At 35.8% G+C, this 18,763-nt stretch overlaps 1 protein-coding gene across 1 annotated transcript; it reads right to left on the minus strand.

Moving 5' to 3' along the window:
- Positions 1 to 1,409: 1,409 nt before the first annotated feature.
- Positions 1,410 to 16,225, minus strand: LOC127515632 (uncharacterized). Its single transcript, XM_051899514.1, has 7 exons — positions 16,192 to 16,225; positions 11,449 to 11,493; positions 10,445 to 10,693; positions 7,055 to 7,147; positions 2,048 to 2,401; positions 1,901 to 1,972; positions 1,410 to 1,591 (listed from the first exon to the last, which is right to left on the minus strand). Exons 1-7 carry the CDS (start codon positions 16,217 to 16,219, stop codon positions 1,410 to 1,412), a joined length of 1,023 nt encoding a protein of 340 aa, XP_051755474.1. The 5' UTR covers positions 16,220 to 16,225.
- Between the last annotated feature and the right edge of the window lie 2,538 nt (positions 16,226 to 18,763).

An 18,763-nucleotide genomic window follows, 5' to 3' on the forward strand; every position in this document is an offset into this window, starting at 1 on the left:
AATATCTTCTTTTTATGTTCCACAGAAGAAAGAAAGTCATGAGGGTGAGTAAATGAATGACAGAATAGTATATTAATATAAGTTATTCATTTTAATGTTTAAGGGGTAAGAAAAAAAAAAAAATTCTCCTCTTCAGACCAAAAATGACACTGACCACATATGAGCTCAATCAGATTCAATCTTTGCTGCTTTTCAAATGAAGAAAAAAATAAAACACTCTTGATTTCATTGAATTGGACATTGTTTATAAGGTGTTGATTTCATTATTTCAGTATATTTTGTGTGTGATTTGATAGTCACTTTCATTCATGTGCGTTATGTGAAACAATAAACACTGATGTCAATAATTGATTGTTTTCCAGAGACTCGTATATAATAATCATGTGCGAATCTCATCAGATGCTCATGAATCAAATCAAATCATCTCACAGTTACAGACTCCAGTGACTCTCACCTCTGACTGAGATCCAGCTGTGGAGTGACTGTCCTCTCTCTGTTTTACAGTAGTAGAAACCCGCATGTGACTTTGAGACAGTAGTGATGCTCATCTCGCCTGTCGTCTGATTCTGGACCAGTGATCCGTCTTTATAGAAATCAGCGCTGAGGATCGGGGAGTTTGTAGATCGATGTAAACAGTGTAGAGTCAGAGTCTCTCCCTCAATCACAGGATCAACAGAACTCACCAGAATCACTTCACCATCTACAAACACAAGAAATGTGTGATTAATACTGTAGTTAGTAAGAACAGCAAAACAATACATTAGCAAAAATACTAATATTATTAATTGCATTGTACTTTATGCTTCCTGCACTTTTAAAGTCATACAATGTTTTGTAAGGAAATATGCAAATTTTTAGAAAAAAGCAAACAATGAAGGTCTACCCCTGCATCAGTGGGGCAAAAGATCATAAAAACACAAATAAGACTGTATAAATTCATACGCATTATAGCCACCAATCTTCCAAAATATAAAATAGTTACAAATTGCCATGAGAGTGTTGATTGTGTTCAGATTTTTTAACCACAGGCATAAAATCAGGTCCATTTTGCAGCTTAATCTGCCAGTTTATATTAGAAGAGACTGTCTGATGAACATGAAAAGTGACAATCACATTTTGCTTTGCTTTTTATGGACTATTAAGTGGTGCGCTTATAGATAATAATAATAATAATAATAATAATAATAATAATAGATTATGTGGAAAAACTCATTCAAATAATTGTGCAGAGTCAGCCTGTGATCATCTGTACAGAAAACAATTAGTGGAAAATGTGTGTAGACTGTAATTAGAATTTAGATTATTACATTAGGGAGATGATGTGATTAGAAACAGGACTCACCATGTACAGTGATGTTTCGAGGATGACGTTTCTCTCCAGATTCAGACTGACACAGTACACTCCAGTGTCAGATGTGCTGAGGAGACTCGATTACACATGCCAGATCCTGATTGTGTTGAACAAGTTTTTTGTCTTTGTCTGTGTATCTTCTCACTGTCCATCCAGCAGAGTTACTCTGATCCTCACAGCTCAGAGAGAGAGAGTCAGATGAGAAGTGTTGACTTCTGCTGGGATTGATGACCAGAGACACTGAAGAAGAAACACCTGAAAAGAAGAAATCTCATTCAAAACTGACAGCACAGAGACTGCAATGAAATACAAATATGGATGAGTACAAACATAAACACACACCAGTGACCCACAGTGGCTGTGTGCTGCTGTTGTGTGTGTAATAGGCTGGTCGTCCTCTCTCTGCTCTGCACGTATAAACTCCTGTGTGCTGTAGAGCAGCAGGACTGAGAGTGTAAGATCCTCCAGCTCCTCTGCTGCTGTCTGACAGATGATCATGATCTCTGAACCAGCTGAACGTCCAGCCTGTAGAGGAGCCTGAAACCTCACAGATCAGAGTCACTGATTCTCCTTCAGTCAGCCACGGCTGTGGAGACACTCGCACTGCTGCCTGAGCTTCAGCTGAACAAAACATCATGAGTTACAGAGCCATAGAGAAACTGATGGAGAAGCTGAACACAACAAACACAAACTCACCTGATACAGTCAGTGTAACAGCATCACTGCGCGAGTGAGAGATCTGAGTGTTTATCTGTCCTGTACAGGTGTATTTACCACTGTGAAAGTGATCAACACTGCTGATGTTCAACTCTTGTGTTGAGCACAGACTGACAGCTTCACTGTGTTTCTGTTTATTGACTCCACTGGTGCAGCACTCTTGTTTTGTACATCGATTGGCAGAGTTTATATTCAAGTTGTTGGTTCCCTCTATTTCCCATCTGTATGTCCACTCAGTGTTTCCTCCCCACGTTATTTCACATCTGAGAGTGACTGTTTCTCCTCTGAACACTCGTTCATCAGGTCGTACCGTCAGCACAGCTTTAGGACTGTCTGCAACAGTGGATACAGAAGAGAAAAACTGCTGAAATACATATATTAGATTATAGCATTAAACAGATCTAAATATAACTACATCAAAATGTTTGTAATTATTAGTGAAAACTAAATAAAATTCAAATGTTGACATTCATATCCAGTCTATAAGTATGTTCTTTTACATTCACATATCACACAAATGTGGATTATACATTTACATCAATAAAAGGCATTTAAAATCTTGTAGATTCTGTATAAATTCACTTTTTTCAATTAGTAAAGGTAATGACTAGGTAACCTGTTCTTTGTGTTTGATGAGTGATTTTCTTTTGAACATCTGGAGTTCATTTATTCTGTAATACTCAGTAAAATGATCCTGTATGTCTGCTGTGAAATAACTGGACAGTCTGAATTTCTGTCTGAGCTACAATGTGTTTTTGTCCTTTTTGAGCTCTGAATGTTTCAGTCACTGTTTCCTTCATTATAACAGCGATCAGCACATTACTAAAAATAGATTAAAAAAATAAACAGTTTTGTTCTAAGAAAGACATACAGATTTTGAACAAAGAGGGTGAAAGAGATTAAATGACGACTGAATTTCGGATAAAATAAATCTTAAATCTAATGTTTGATGAACTGTAAATCATAATCAGTACAAAACGATGACAAGATCGTCTGAAAAGCAAAATAAAGCTGCATTTGTATAAAGACTCACAGATTCTCAGAAAGTGCGAGCAGCAAAAAAGTAATTACACATGAAAAGATGTTTTATGTTTATTAAAAAAATGTTAATGTTATGGATGGAACTGAAGTGTAATTAGCAGCCATTAACACATTTTTAGCTGTTGTTCAGATCTGTGTTCACATGTGTCAGATGGATTTAGCTGTTGTCTAATACAAAAAAGTATTCAGCCATATTGCAAGCAGACTACTTTTTAGTTCTTTTTTATTTATTAAAACATCAAACAATATAATTCGTGTTCACAGTAATATAATAGTTTAATCAGCAATAAAAAATAATTAAAGTTTAAAGATTAAAATAAAGTTTAAAAAATTATGATTGCAGATGCGTCCAGTAGCGACAATATGAAATAAGAATGTAAATTGCAAATTGAAAGAAGTACGACACGCTGCTTCTTAGTGTCCGTTTCCATGGAGATGTGTCTCATTTCGAAGGCTGCTCATCAGGAGGATGCGTTTGTCGGCTGCATAAGTCATTAAGGATGTCTTATTTCAGGACAGTAACGTTATAAAATTGATTGTTATTCCTAGTGAAGTGTAGATTGCTGTAGCTTCCTTATTTGGATTGTAGTGGTCAGTTTACTGAAATGAAGCAGCCTCATGACGTTCAACTTTAGAAATGAGACACAGCTGATCGAGAACAGCCTGTGCTTCTGTCACTTTACTCTTACTGGTTATAGGTTAAATATTTGCAAAAAGGACTAAGCAATAACAATTCTGTATGCAGATAAATGAAAGAATAAAAAGATCAGAAGGAAAGTGGTAATTTGATCGCTGAAGTTAATCGATATTTTCAGATATTTCTCCTAAAACTTCTAAAAATATACATAAGGCTGAAATTATCAGCAAAATAATATTGCTGTTGGAGCTTCAATGTGCACATAATGCAGACAAAACATCTGTTTTCATTTCATTTTTGTACTAATTACATCAAAAGTGTTTGTAATTATTGGTAAAAACTAAATGAATCACTGATATTCATATCTAGTCTGCATGTATATTCTTTTGTATTCACACAACTGCAGGTTGTACAATATTTATATATTTTAAGAAAGTAAAAAAAGAGTGGCAAATTAAACTTGCAATGTGATGAGGTCTTGATAATTTGAATAATTTATGTGTTATAATATGATCTGTTTCACATATTAAGAGATTAGTATACAGTTACAGTATAAATATGCTGAATTCAGTAAGCAGTAAGATAGTTTCATTCTGAACAAAACCACAGTCTCTCGATTGGATGTGTGTCAGAGTAGAGAGAGTTTAGAGGACAATGATGTTCAACTCACCCTTCACAGAGAGAGAAACAGAGCTTATTGTGATGAGTTTGGTCTTCCATCTCTCAGTCCTCTACACCAGTACTGACCCTGATCAGATGTAACAGCTCCAACAATACTGAGAGTGTCTCTGTTACAGTGTAACGCTCAGACTTCTGTAACTTCACACTGTCTGCTGCCTTTATACCACTCATATCTCCACTCATTGTCCAGTATCTCCAGTCATATGTCAGATAATTCTCTGCCTCCAGTCTGTAAGTCTCTATCTCACACTTCAGATTGACTGTCTCTCCAGTGAATACAGATCTGTCTGGTGTCACAGTCAGTGTAGATGTGGGTGAATCTGTGAAGAAACACAAATGTGTTCATATTTTGTTTATATCAACTAAATGGTTTTATGCAAATTCAGCTGAAAACTTTATAATCTTGTAGATTCTGTATAAACTGACTTTATTTCCACTAGTAAAGGTAAAGTTAACCTGCTCCTTTTTTTTTTTTTTTTTTTGATGAGTGATTTCTTTTGAACATCTGAAGTTTTTCTTCTTTTGTAAAACTGTAAAATGATCCAGTATGTCTGCTGTGAAATAACTGGACAGTCTGAACTTTCTCTCTCTTTCTGGTCACATGCAATGGAGTTTAGACAGTGACAGCCTTTTTTCTCTTCTTTCTCTTTCTGCAGAATATCAGTGATCAGAGATGTCTGTAAACTGTCAGTAAACAGAGGCTGCATGTTTTGTTTCTAAACTGTGTCTCTGGACAGGATGATGGAGACTAAATTATCTTCATGATTTCTGTCATATAGAGTCACTGGACTTATTTTATGATACATTTATGATGCTTTTGTGTTCGTTTTGAACTCTGAAAGCTCACCACTCATCCTTTAATAGCAATCAGCACATTGTTAAAAAAAATGTCCTAAAGAAGAAATACATACAGATTTGGAGGACATGAGGGAGATTAAATTAATTTTTATTTTCAGGTGAGCTAATGTTGTAACTTTGAGTGTTGGATGAAATAAATATTTAATGTTTGATAGACAGTTGATGAACTTTCAGTCATAATCAGAGACAAACGATGACAGGATCATCTGAAAAGTAACACAAAGCTGCATTTGTATAAAAACTCAAAGATTTCAGTAAGTCCAAGCAGCAATAAAAAGATGTTTGATGTTATTGAATGGAATTGAAGTGTAATTAGTGACCATTAACACAGAAGTGTTTTTAGCTGTTGTTCAGGTCTGTGTTCACATGCGTCAGACAGACATCTTTATCTGTCGTCTCTCTGTTTTATCAGCACTTCATGAGTGTTGTGTTTTTAATGTCACTTATGTTAAAATACTTCAGCTTTAAAATGCATTTAAAGCATCTCAGATCTCCATTCAGTTTCATTCTGTTTTGCTCCTTCAAAAATGGTTTTGAACACAAGAACAGAGAGAACTAGAATGTAATTCCTGAAGAAAATGTGAGTTGTGTTTGCAGTGGCAAAACTCGGCACTGAGCAGATGCTACAGTGTTCTTCACGATTGCAGGAGAGCCAACCCCATGTCTGTACGATGTTGTGGAGGTGAGATATGGCTTCTTGATGTTGCAATTTGGTTGTTAGGGTGCTCTAAACTGTTGCTAGGGTGTGGCTACACAGTTACCATGGTGATATTTACAGACTGTTTTCTCACCCAAAACAAAAGGCCCCCATACCCCCATGTCTGTACCAAGTTCTGGTGCTGAGATATGGGTTATTTATGTGTTTGTACGGTTGCTAGGGTACTCTAAATGGTTTCTAGGGTGAGGTTATACAGTATATGGGGTGATATTTAAAGACGACTGTTTGCCAGTCTGCCAGCCGTGTTTCTACAATATTCTGGTGCTGAAATACGGCTTGTTATTTTTGTTATGCGGTTGCTAGGGTGCTTTAAGTGGTTTCTAGGGCGTGGCTATGAAGTTATGTCATGTCACTACTTATTGGCTGCTTCAGAGGGTGTTCTGAGTGGTTGTTAGTGAGTTGCTAGGCATTTGCAAAGGTGTTCTGAGTTGTTGCTAGGTGGTTGCTGGGGTGTTCTGGGCAGTTTGCTAGGATAGTCCTGGGTGAGAAACAACACACCTCTCCTCAATTATGCGCACGATTTGACGCCTCATTCATGGGTCTATCTAAGTATTTTAGCTGTTGTTAAGGTTTCACTGTTGTACAGCACACATGCAGGAGCGCAGTGTTGTTATGATGGTGTTCAAGTACTTTAACTTTTAAAACAGGTTTGAAGACCCCTGCATTCAGCTCTGTCTTGCTCAAACTGTTTGAACAAGTAACAAAATCATCTGTGAGAGAATTAAACAGAATTAACCCTTCAAAAGAGGAGAGAGAACCGATCATCAGTGGGAATGTAACACCTGAAGTGAAAGACTCTTGACTGGTTGTGTGATTAAAGAGAGTTTAGGAGGACAATGATGTTCAAGCTCACCCGTCCACATACACAGAGAGAGAAACAGATCTTGATCGTGATGAAAACTGATCTTCCATCTATGGGTCCTTTACGACGTGTACCAACCCTCATCAGACTTATCAGCTCAACAATACTGAGAGTGTTTTCTGTTACAGTGTAACGCTCAGACCTCTGTAACTTTGAACTGTCTTTGTTCCACTCATATCTCCCAGTCACTGTGATCAGAGTTTATCACACACTTCAGATTGACTCTCTCTCCAGTGAATACAGGACTGTCTGGAGTCACAGTCAGTGTAGATGTAGGCAAATCTGTGAAGAAAGACAAAAATGAATCAAACCGCACGTTCAGAGATAATATTTTTATGATGTTTTGGAAAAACTATAGACGGAAGGCCCTAAACGGCCATGGATTATTATTTTCTATCTTGTTTTGGTCGTGATCACGACTTAATTTTCTCGTCATCTCGACATAAAAGTTCTTTTTTACAGGGATTGATTCTGAAAACACACTGTACCCCGGATTCTACTGTTGCTATAGTAACGAACACAACTTTCACGCGCATCTGATCGACGGATAAATCATGCGCTCTTATATCTTGTGGATATTTCAGCAAAATGTTTACTTCACTTAATAATAAAGTTTACAATAAATAAATACATATAGGCTAATCAATCACTGTTCAATAAATGTACGCTAAACATTTTATTTGTGTAATTAACATGTTTAATGATCAACAGAGCATTCAACATCTCAAGCGCAGCCAGAGTATACCTTCAGAAAGATGCCAGATTATTCTATAATTCTATAAATTATTCGATTAAACCCACTTTATTTTCCGCATTCGTTTGAAATAAAATTATATTACATAATGTGTTTGTTATTTTTATTCGTCATGTAGGATAGGCTGTGATATCATTAAACTGTCTTCCTCCAGTTTCCATTAAAAAGAGGTGCAATACTCCAGATTTCCAAAAAACAAAACTTTAATCCAGTTGATATAGGCTAAAACAATCTTGGGATGCTGTTTGAGAAGAGTGTTTATGTATGTGTGTTTTCAACAAAGAAATGTAGAAAATAGGTTACACACTATCACTGAATTAAATGACATAGGCTATAAATCATATTTCTTATCAATATTGAGTGAGTGAAACGAACACTGAAACTGCGATGATTAAAATGGCATCTTAAAGATACACAATAAGGTACAAACAGAATACTATACAGTGACATCAAAATTAGTTTAATAAGCAATAAGTTTAGTATCAGACCGAACTATTGCGGTCGTGAAACTGTGGTGAGTCCTGCACTAGTCAGAACGAAAACAGATACACTTTCAAGCAAAATAATCATATTCAAGCATTTAACAGTGAAGTTAATTACTTAACGCACACAATACTGCACAAAATAAAGCGATCACGAAGACTCTCTCTGTCCGAAACTCGTACAATCTGGGCCAATATTAACTAATACAGTAAAGTGGAAATTTACCGCACATCATCAGTTATATTTGGTAATATACTGACACCTGTTGGCACATTTGTGTAATTTACAGCAGAGATTAAGTCGTGATCACGAGAAAACATTCTTTGAACAACATTCTTCAAACGTGTATTAAAAATGAACGATCACTAACTTTTTGGCTTAAACCCTTTCATGCATGAATTATTAATTCACAAAGTAATATTAATGTTTGTTAATGTTTGTTTTTACTTTTAAACAAATGAAAAATCATGCCAATAACTTTTTCCAATATATTTTATTTTGAGGGAGTTACATATCTGTCCACTGCAGTGGATACCACACATCAGCGGTATAAAAAGTGATTCAATAGAACTCATTGTTTGGTCTGAAAAACAAACAAACATGTTTCTAAAACAGAAGAGCAAATGGTATGAATACACATAAGAACATTAAATAACAGCAACAATAGAGAGGGAAAAACAGCATTCTACGTCTCGAAACTCATTTATTAATTTAAAAATGGCCAACTTTTATTTAAAACAATTAAAACCAGTATATACTTAGTATAATTTGATTTACCTTCTTCCACCAATAAAACTATTATTAAAATAAGTATTATTCATTTAAAAATGTACACTTTTGTATGACCTAATAAATAAATACTGTAAGCATTGAAATAAATTATAAAATCTGAAGACTATTGAATAGTTTTATTAAACAGCAATATTAAAGTGTAAATTATATAATAATTTTAACTAAAATAAGGCAGAATCTAAATATAGGCCCAATCGGCACAATATACCCTTTAGCACATAACGTCCGGAGTGGACAGATGTATTTTCACAGGGGGAAAAAAAAAAATGATTAAAATCTGGATAAAACCTTATTTAGCTGAAAAATATTTTTCTACCTGTCTTTTCTGAGAATAAAATTATTTAACACTTTAACATCCTGAGGTACTTGGTGCATCTCCTCTTCTCTTCGCTATTTTGAATGTATGATGCAATATCTCAAAACAACAAAGAGATACAAAGACAATATTTAAATGGAATTAATGCTTTGGGGGTTCACCACTTGGTGGTTGGGACATGGTACAACAACTTAAATGGTTCAAAATGGCTTCGAAATATCTGTCCACTCAAGTGGACTCCATGCATGAAAGGGTTTTTAAGCAATGGCTTAATGTTGGATGCAAAAATCCCCCGTGTTTAATGAACAGAGATCAGTGTGACAATTACTGATGAAAGACAAATTAACTAACAAAAATCAAGGGTTAAGAGCCTGACTAAAGCAAACACATTTAAATGAAATCTTCAACATCTAAGCCTCTATTAATTCTTAATAAGTACTTCTGAATGACAGAAATACAGTCAAACTTTAATCACTTAATTATCTCATTAACTGCAGTTGCTTCAGTGTTACTTTGACACTCTTGGCCTCATATAGACATCGATGTTCATTTGACACTGAGGATTTTGCTGTGTATCACGTCACTATAACTTTCTCCATTGTAATAATTAGTAAAGTTTTCAAAGAGGACTTTACTGTGAAGAATGTTGAGTTGTTATTAAAAAAAAAAGGTTTCAGGAACATCACATTTAAATGACATTCAAAATTAAGGAAACTGGACATTTGAACGTTTCCAAAACCAAAACAGAATGTTTGGAAAACCAAACTTAGAACAAAACAAAACAAATTCTAAGAACAAATATTTGTTAGCTGGAAACACATTCTGGTCTTGGTCTCGGTTTGTGGTCTCGACTACAACAACAATTATCTGTAAGTCACGTCATTCTCTCTGACTTCAGTAGAAAACTCATCTGTATTGAACTCTCTCACTCAAGTCCTTTTCTATTCTCATCATAGCTGTGACTATAACCGTTATCCATAGTGACAGTGACTAAAATATAATATTTTAAATATCAAAGATGGAGACTCCCATAACACTGCAAAGTCACAATTTACATGATTTATAATAAACCAGAACCTCCACAAAACACGCAACACACATAAGATGTGTGCAGTGACAGAATAATGACTAAAAGTGAATTTCTTCAGTCCTCTTATAACAACAGATGTGGTTGATAAGTGTTGAAATATTAATTTTAAGTGATCATTAAACAGATCTGAATATGAACACTCACCTGATACAGTCAGTGTAACAGCAGCACTGATGTCTGTCTGTGAGTGTGATCTCTCTCCTCTACAGCTGTATTCACCACTGTGAGACACTTCAGCTGTGAAACTGAACTCTGCTGTTGTTGTGTATGGATAGAAAGGGTTTCCATATTTAAACCACTGAATGTTTCCTCCTCCCTGTAAGTCACATGTGAGAGTGACTCTCTCTCCTCTGAACACAGGCTGATCTGGCGTCACCTTCACTACAGGTTTTACTGATAAACATAGAAGTAAATATTGAAAAGCATTGCAGTATCAAGATCACAGTCATGAACTCAGAACTTCCTTATAGGAGAAAAACACTATTAAATAAAAATATATAGTTTGCTTGTAAATTGTAATAATTACATCAAAAATGTATGTAAGTATTGGTAAAAACTAAATGAAACTGATATATTTATCTAGTCTCTGCTTTGTATTATTTTTCTACCTGTTCTGACCAGTAGATGGTGCTGTTTACAGTCAGAATGTTTTAAAAGATCTGAAAATAAATTGGGAACTTCTAGTGTCTTTTCTCAAGCCTTTATCTCTCCCAGCCCTTCAAACCAAACCATACTGAATGAATAAAGCTAAGCAGAGTTGGTGCACAAGATCTTAATGACACAGTCATTGATTACAGTGAACATTACAACTGCAGCACCTCAGAGACTTGAACAAAACTCTCACTGTGCAGAACTCATTTCTGTTTTATACAGTGGATTATGATCTTTTGAAATCAATGTCTGACTGAACTACTTTACAGCTGCAAGACTGTTTGATTAATTGAATAAATAGCAAATTTCTGTTTTTGCAGCATAAGGAACTACAGTCAGATGATTCTGTGAAATGTGCAAAACATGGACATAAAACATCAGCAAAGAGACAAATGTGGGATCCTGATGTATCCATGATATGAAGACAAATAAACAACTATAACACATTTCACATTAGTTAAAAAATAAATAAAATTTACTGTAGTAATGCACAGTACCTCCAGCACCTTGATTGAGTCCAGAGTGAATGAAGGACATCAGCACTAAAAGCAGAAGAAACAAAGATATGAAGCATTTCCATTCATTCAACACAATGTAAATCACACACTGAAACAGTCTAGAGTTTATTCTACATGAACTGAAAGTGTTTTTCTATTCTGATGCTCATCCAGGTGAGAACTGATGGTTTATTCTCCAGCATTTAACATCATCACACACAATGACGTCACAGGACTCGTGAACTGATACGAGAGTCGATTCACTGATGATTCACTGATGCTCAACAACAGAGAAGCAGTTTGAATCACTGAGCTTCACAACATTAAAGGGATAGTTCACCCAAAAATGAAAATTTGATGTTTATCTGCTTACCCCCAGGGCATCCAAGATGTAGGTGACTTTGTTTCTTCAGTAGAACACAAATGATTTTTAACTTCAACCGTTGCAGTCTGTCAGTCGTATAATACATGTCAATGGCAACACTATCTATAAGAGTCAAAAAAAAAAACATGCACAGACAAATCCAAATTAAACCCTGCGGCTCGTGATGACACATTGATGTCCTAAGATACGAAACGATCAGTTTGTGCGAGAAAGCGAACAGTATTTATATCATTTTTTACCTCTAAAACACCACTATGTCCAACTGCCTTGCACATCCGGCTAGTGAGGTCTGAACGCGCTCTGATGACGGAACTGATGTCTCGCACTCATTGAAGTATAAGCACGAGACATCACTTCCGTCATCAGAACGTGTTTTCAGACCTCACACACCAGATGCTGAACGCAGTTGGACATAGTGGTGTTTTAGAGGTAAACAATTATATAAATACTGTTCGGTTTCTCGCACAAACATATCGTTTCGTGTCTTAGGACATCAATGTGTCGTCACGAGCCGCAGGGTTTAATTTGGATTTGTCTGTGAATGTTTTTTTTACTCTTATAGATAGTGTTGCCATTGACATGTATTATACGACTGACAGACTGCAACGGTTGGAGTTAAAAATCATCATTTGTGTTCTACTGAAGAAACAAAGTCACCTACATCTTGGATGCCCTGGGGGTAAGCAGATAAACATCAAATTTTTATTTTTGGGTGAACTATCCCTTTAACTCCTTAAGCCCGAAGTGTCCCGCTTCCCGCAAAAAAATTCATAATCAAATTACTAAGCAAGCACTGATGGGGGTGCAAAAAAAATTGGTGCCTCCTGATGGGAAAAAAAAATGTTCCCATCAGGGGGCACCAATGGCTAAACAAAAAGGCTACCTTGGTTCCAAATGCTCTATCTTTTGATTTCTTTATGTGATCGCCAAAAAATTTGATCCAGATACACCTCACATATAGAGGAATATCACCAAAAAAGAACTGTCCTCCTACTTTATTTCCTTTCTGAGTTATTGCATGTCAAATATGAAATATATGTAAAATTTCCCTTGAGCAAACTTTTATTTTTTGCCTTTATCAGCAGTTTCTCAGCATGAAAATGTCCAAATGTAATTTATTTAATTTTTTTTTTTTAAATGTAAAAAGTTTTCTTTCAAACGATACCAACCTTTTGACTCTCCTTGCTAGAGATTTGGAGTTATGTGTCATTATTTTTGTGCATGTCACTCAGAAAACAATATATATATATATATATATATATATATATATATAAATGCCTACCTTTGTTCCAAATACTAACTTTTGATTTCTTTATGCAATCACTGCAAAATTTGATCCAGATACAGCTTACATATAGAGGAACATCACCAAAAAAGAGTGATCCCGCTACCTTCTTTTCTTCATGAGATATTCCATTTTAAATTAGAAAGATATGTAAATTTTTCCTTTTTTTCCACTTTTTTTGTTTTTGGTTTTTTGTTTGTTTGTTTTTTTTTGTTGCTGTTTATTTGCAGTTTCTCAACATTAGAATGTCCTTTTTTTTTTTTATTAAAAAAGTTTCCTTTCAAACGATATCAACCTTTTGACTCTCCTTGCTACAGTTTTGGAGTTACGAGTCTTTACTTTTTTGTGTGTCACTCAGAAAAAAAAACTCTGAAAATACCCTCAGGGCTTAACCCTCTATGGTACAGAGTTGCCATATGGCAACAATTAATTTCTACTCATTTCTTTGTTATTCAGAAAAAAATACAATATATTGCACTATGGGAATTAAAAGGCTAGGCCTTAAGGTTGCCAATGATGTGCTGTTTTTTAATCCCATGACATTTGAATGTCCCTCAAAAACTCTCTTTCAAACTGTCACCCTCACACAGAAGACACCTGTAGAAGTGCTCCAGAAAATGCTCTATTTACCTCATTTCTAAACATCTCTTCTCAAGGGGGATTTTTTGCAGCATCGTTGATAAGTATATTTCATAAGTTGCTTTTATAAACGTGCCTTAGAAAATCACATATGCATCTTGAGACAAAACAATGACACTGACATATTTTAAGATATGTTGGTGCAAGTTGCTTTTAGTTCAAACAGCTCAAACATGCATTTTAGTCTGGGACTATTAAACCTTGTCTGTGAAACCAGAGGAGAGTGTTTTTATAGAACAGCTCAGATTAAATGAACCAAACCAGTTCAGTAAAGTGAACCAGAAAAAGAAGCAGCTGCAAGTGACCTCAATGCTTTTGATGTTCACAATGTAAATGGACTTAAAAAAAGGACTCAATCGAATCACAAAAGTAAACTTGTTTCGATATTGTAGATTTAATCATATATATTTTAAATGTGGCCAAAGAGCATTTTCACACCTAGTTTATTTGAGCGCTCCAAGTGCTCTCGCCTCGGTTAGAAATAATTCATACGTCAACACAATAGATGATCTCAGTTCCCCCTAAAATGACACAAAAACAAACCATATTCAGAACACATTATTTTAATGTGGGTGTGGATTGCTTGGGGTGCTCAAACATTTGTGTTGACGTATGAATTATTTCTAACTGAGGCGAGAGCACTTGGAGCGCTCAAAAAAACTAGGTGTGAAAATGATCTTAAACCACATTTAAAAATGTATCAATTTGCAATGTATCAAAACAAGTAACATTTAAATAAATATAACACAAACAGTTTTCAATCAAGACATTTCTCAAAATAGTTTATTAGCTTTTCAAAATATGAATGAACAAATATGTTTAATATGAAGACAAAAGTCTGACTGTCAAGCATTGGTGGAACATGAAACCTGTGGTTATTCTGTTTGACACCCGTCTGAACCGACTTCATACAACCACTAAAAATGAAGTTCAGACCAAGTGGTTAAAAATAACTGAAAAGTGTCTCAGAAAAGAGAAGTTGGTTCTGAGAAAAGCTTGAGCATCATTTGTTGGTTGATGACACTTGGTTTGATAAACTGTGTCCATATGACAATAAGTGACCAAATACTTTTTTGCAAATCATTTTCTATAAGAAGAGCAGAGAGAATGAAAAGTGTTAGAAAAGCTGATTGTGTGTTCAGTAGGGTTAAACTTTTTGACTATTTTTCAAATAAAAGATTTCCTGTATCATAAATCGATGGCCTTTTTCTTAATAATAATAATAATAATAATAATAATAATAAGGCCCTAATTTCTCTAAGTTAAAAAAGGGACACCACAGATAAAAAAATTTGGAACAAACATATAACAAACAACTTTTAAAACTTTCTAGAACTTTCTGGAACTTTTTTCTTTTTCTTGGTGTATATATGTATATATGTGTATATATAATATATGAGAGAAGGACAGAGAGAGAGAGAGAGAGAGAGAGAGAGAGAGCTTTATGAGCAAATAACTCAACTTGAGACTTTTTGATATTTGTTTCAGTAGCAATATATAATGTCGCACAAGATAAGTGATACTACCACCAAGTGAGATTTCAGCAATCACATTAAAGAAGAGGAAGTGTGTGTTTAGAAAAAAAGTGCAGAATGCCACTCCAAATACAAATTATTGGACAGTACCAGTTTCTTGGAGCAGAAATCAATGGAAGAAAGGAAGAATAAATTAAAATTATGGAAGAATAAATTGAATGTGTCGGATCAAGTGATACAAACAAAGCTTTTTAAGGTGCTGAAGATTAATGATGAATGTGTCAGGAGGGGAAATATGATGTCCTGAATGAAATTTTTGATATCATAAAAGTAAACGGCCAATGGTGCGATCAAAGTGATGGAGGAAATGCTGTCTGCAGAAACACAGACTAACTGCATCTTTGATTTATTCTGAGCAATAAGCAGTGATGTTCAGTACACTGTACAAGTATTAAGACATTTGTGAGCTCTTTCTTGTCATAATATGTGCAATATGCATATTAAATAAAGTTCCAAATGCCAAAAACTTTTTTTTTTATTTTTTTTTTTTTATTTTTTTATTTAGGGGTCACCTTTTCTAAAAGGATATTGAAATGAAAGTTAATTTCTTTGTTTTTAGGCAAAAGTTCATCAAAATAAAGAACAGGAAAACAAAGTTGTATTAAAGTTATAACTCTAGCGTTCAATCGCTGTTCTCAAGCTCTCTGAGCCTCTGATGGAGAGTTTATTTAAAGATACAGAAACACACAACACTAACTCATATTAACACAAATACATCTAGTAACTACTTGAAATAGGAAGAAAGAGTATTACAACAAAAACAAGCAGAAAATATGTGCGTACAGGGCTAACATTTTCACATGCATTATCACACAGATAACTGAAACAATGTATTAAAAAAGTAAAAAAAAAAAAAAAAACTAAACAGAAGATATTATAGAATATGATCAAATACTCACAGATGAGAAGCAATGCACTGGACCCCATACTGTCACATTCTCGACTGTTTTCTGTGTGCTAAAACAGACACTTCCTGTGTTTAAAAGAAGTGATGAGGGAGGAGGAGACAAAACTCTACTCAGAAACGCAGGGAGAAAGAAAAGAGAGATTCATTCTAAGATATTTAGCTACTAATGTAGTGTGTTCAAATAGTTACAGCTCTGTTCATCTTGAAAATCCTATTTTAGAGAAGTTCTAACAGTGACTGTTCTCACACTGCGTTATTTTGTTCATTCACACTGCCACAGTCACACCACAGACAGACAGTGATTAACTGAAATCACCACATGACATCTAATGTAGGTCTACTCATGTAAGGCCCGCTCTACATCATTATCTACATTATCAGTTAATGAAATATATCGTTTTTAAACCATAAATTTATGTTCAGTTTCATAAGACCTAAAATGTTGCTACCATTTATTTATTTATTTATTACTGTAAAGTGCTGCCAGGTTGTTGTTTTTTTTTAAATATATTTATTACTTGTTATTACTAGTGTGGGCACCTGAAAAAAAAAAAAAATGTCACCAAGTTCTTCAAATCTTTAAAAAATTCCAGTCTGGTTTCAGAACACGACACAGCACTGAATCCACACTGCTAAAAGTACAGAATGATATTCTCTTGTCCCTTGATGCGAAAAAGCCTGTGCTGCTGGTAATGTTGGACCTTACTGCAGCGTTTGACACCGTGGACCATTCAGTCCTTCTGAGACGTCAGGTTGGCCTTCAGGGAACTGTGCTGCAGTGGTTTAGGTCATATTTAACAGATAGGGCATTCTCTGTTATGATTGATGACCTTTCCTCCTCTTCAGTTCCTATGACCTCTGGTGTACCACAGGGATCCATTTTGGGCCCTGTTCTCTTTAGGTTCAATTATTTCAAATCACAATGTGTCCTTCCATCTGTATGCAGATGATTTACAAATCTATCTGCCGGTTGTCCCCAATTTTTCTGACAGTCTTGAATCCATAAACAGATGTTTAGATGACATCAAATTGTGGCTGTCTCAGAACTTTCTTTGTTTGAATGAAGACAAAACAGAATGTACTGTTTTTGGTACATCCGACCTGCCCAGCGTCTCAGCTCCTGGTCTTGTTGCGTTGACCCCCCATTTTAATCACGTTGTGAAAAATTTGGGGGTGAAATTAGACAGCAGTCTAAAATTTGATAAGCAAATTGATTCTGTGGTCAGGGCAAGCTTCTTTCAGCTCCGCCTCCTAGCAAAGGTTAAACCCTTCTTGAGCCGTTGTGACCTGGAGAAAGCTATCCATGCTTTTGTTAGTTCCCGCATAGACTACTGTAATGCGCTCTATGTGGGAGTTAACCAAGCTGGTCTTCACCGTTTGCAGCTTGTGCAAAATGCTGCGGCCCGCCTGCTCACTAACAGTCGGAAACACGAGCACATCACACCTGTCCTATGCTCCCTGCACTGGCTTCCTGTCCAGTTCAGAATTCATTTTAAAATTTTGACATTTGTTTTTAATGTAGTCAATGGCCTTGCACCTTCCTATTTGTGTGAGATTTTGAGCCCTCACGATCTACGATCTGCTGGGCAACATGTGCTGGAGGTCCCCCGGTCCCGGTGCAAACAGTGGGGCGATCGTTCTTTTGCAGTGGCCGGTCCAAAACTCTGGAACTCTCTGCCCATTGACTTACGTTCCATCACTGACCTGCCTTTGTTCAAAGCCAAACTTAAAACCCACTAATTTCGAATGGCTTTTAACAATTAGTGGCCTTGTGACACTTCTCTTTATTTTAATGTTGTAATGTTAATTGTGTGCTGTGTATTCTTATGCTTCTTGGCTCCTCCTAACTCGATTGCTCCTGTCTGCCTCGCTGCTCAGATTGGTTTGCGTCTGTAACTCCGTATAGCTTTGTTTTGAATCTCTTACTTTTTATTCATTGTTGCTTATTTTTTTATTACCTTATATGTAATATTGCCTACCACACTAATCTGACGTCGCTAGCTTGTAATATTTGAATCTAAATCGCTGTTACAACGCATTTGCATTTGCAGCGCTAGCTTGTTAACCTGCTAACAGTCGCTTGCGCGCTCCTTTTTCAACGCGTTCTTCAAACAGCTGTGGTAAGTCGGATCAGTCTACAAACACGGTGAGTCATGTCATCCTCTCCCAGCATTGCTACCTGTTCCATTTGCCACATGTTTACCATAGCTCTCTCTGTCAGCGACGAGGGATTTACATGTCATAAATGTAGGGAAATAGTCAGGCTGACAGAGAGAATCTCAGAATTAGAGACACGCATCCAAACTTTAATCGAGGATAGTAAGAATGCAAGGGCTTCAGATACTGTTTTGGATGCGACTAGCTTAGTGAACTCTGTACATTGTTCGGTTCCGGCTGTAGAGCCCGCGCAGCAGGGCACTTGGGTAACGGTGAGGCGGCCTAGCCGCGGAAAACACCACTCTTCCGTTCCAATAAGAACATCAAACAGGTTCTCCCCACTCAGTGATACACCCACTGAGAATCCTGTTGAAAGTGCCCTAGTTATTGGCGATTCTATTACACGG

The sequence above is a fragment of the Ctenopharyngodon idella genome, chromosome 7 (assembly GCF_019924925.1).
Source record: "Ctenopharyngodon idella isolate HZGC_01 chromosome 7, HZGC01, whole genome shotgun sequence".
NCBI classification, from domain to species: domain Eukaryota; kingdom Metazoa; phylum Chordata; class Actinopteri; order Cypriniformes; family Xenocyprididae; genus Ctenopharyngodon; species Ctenopharyngodon idella.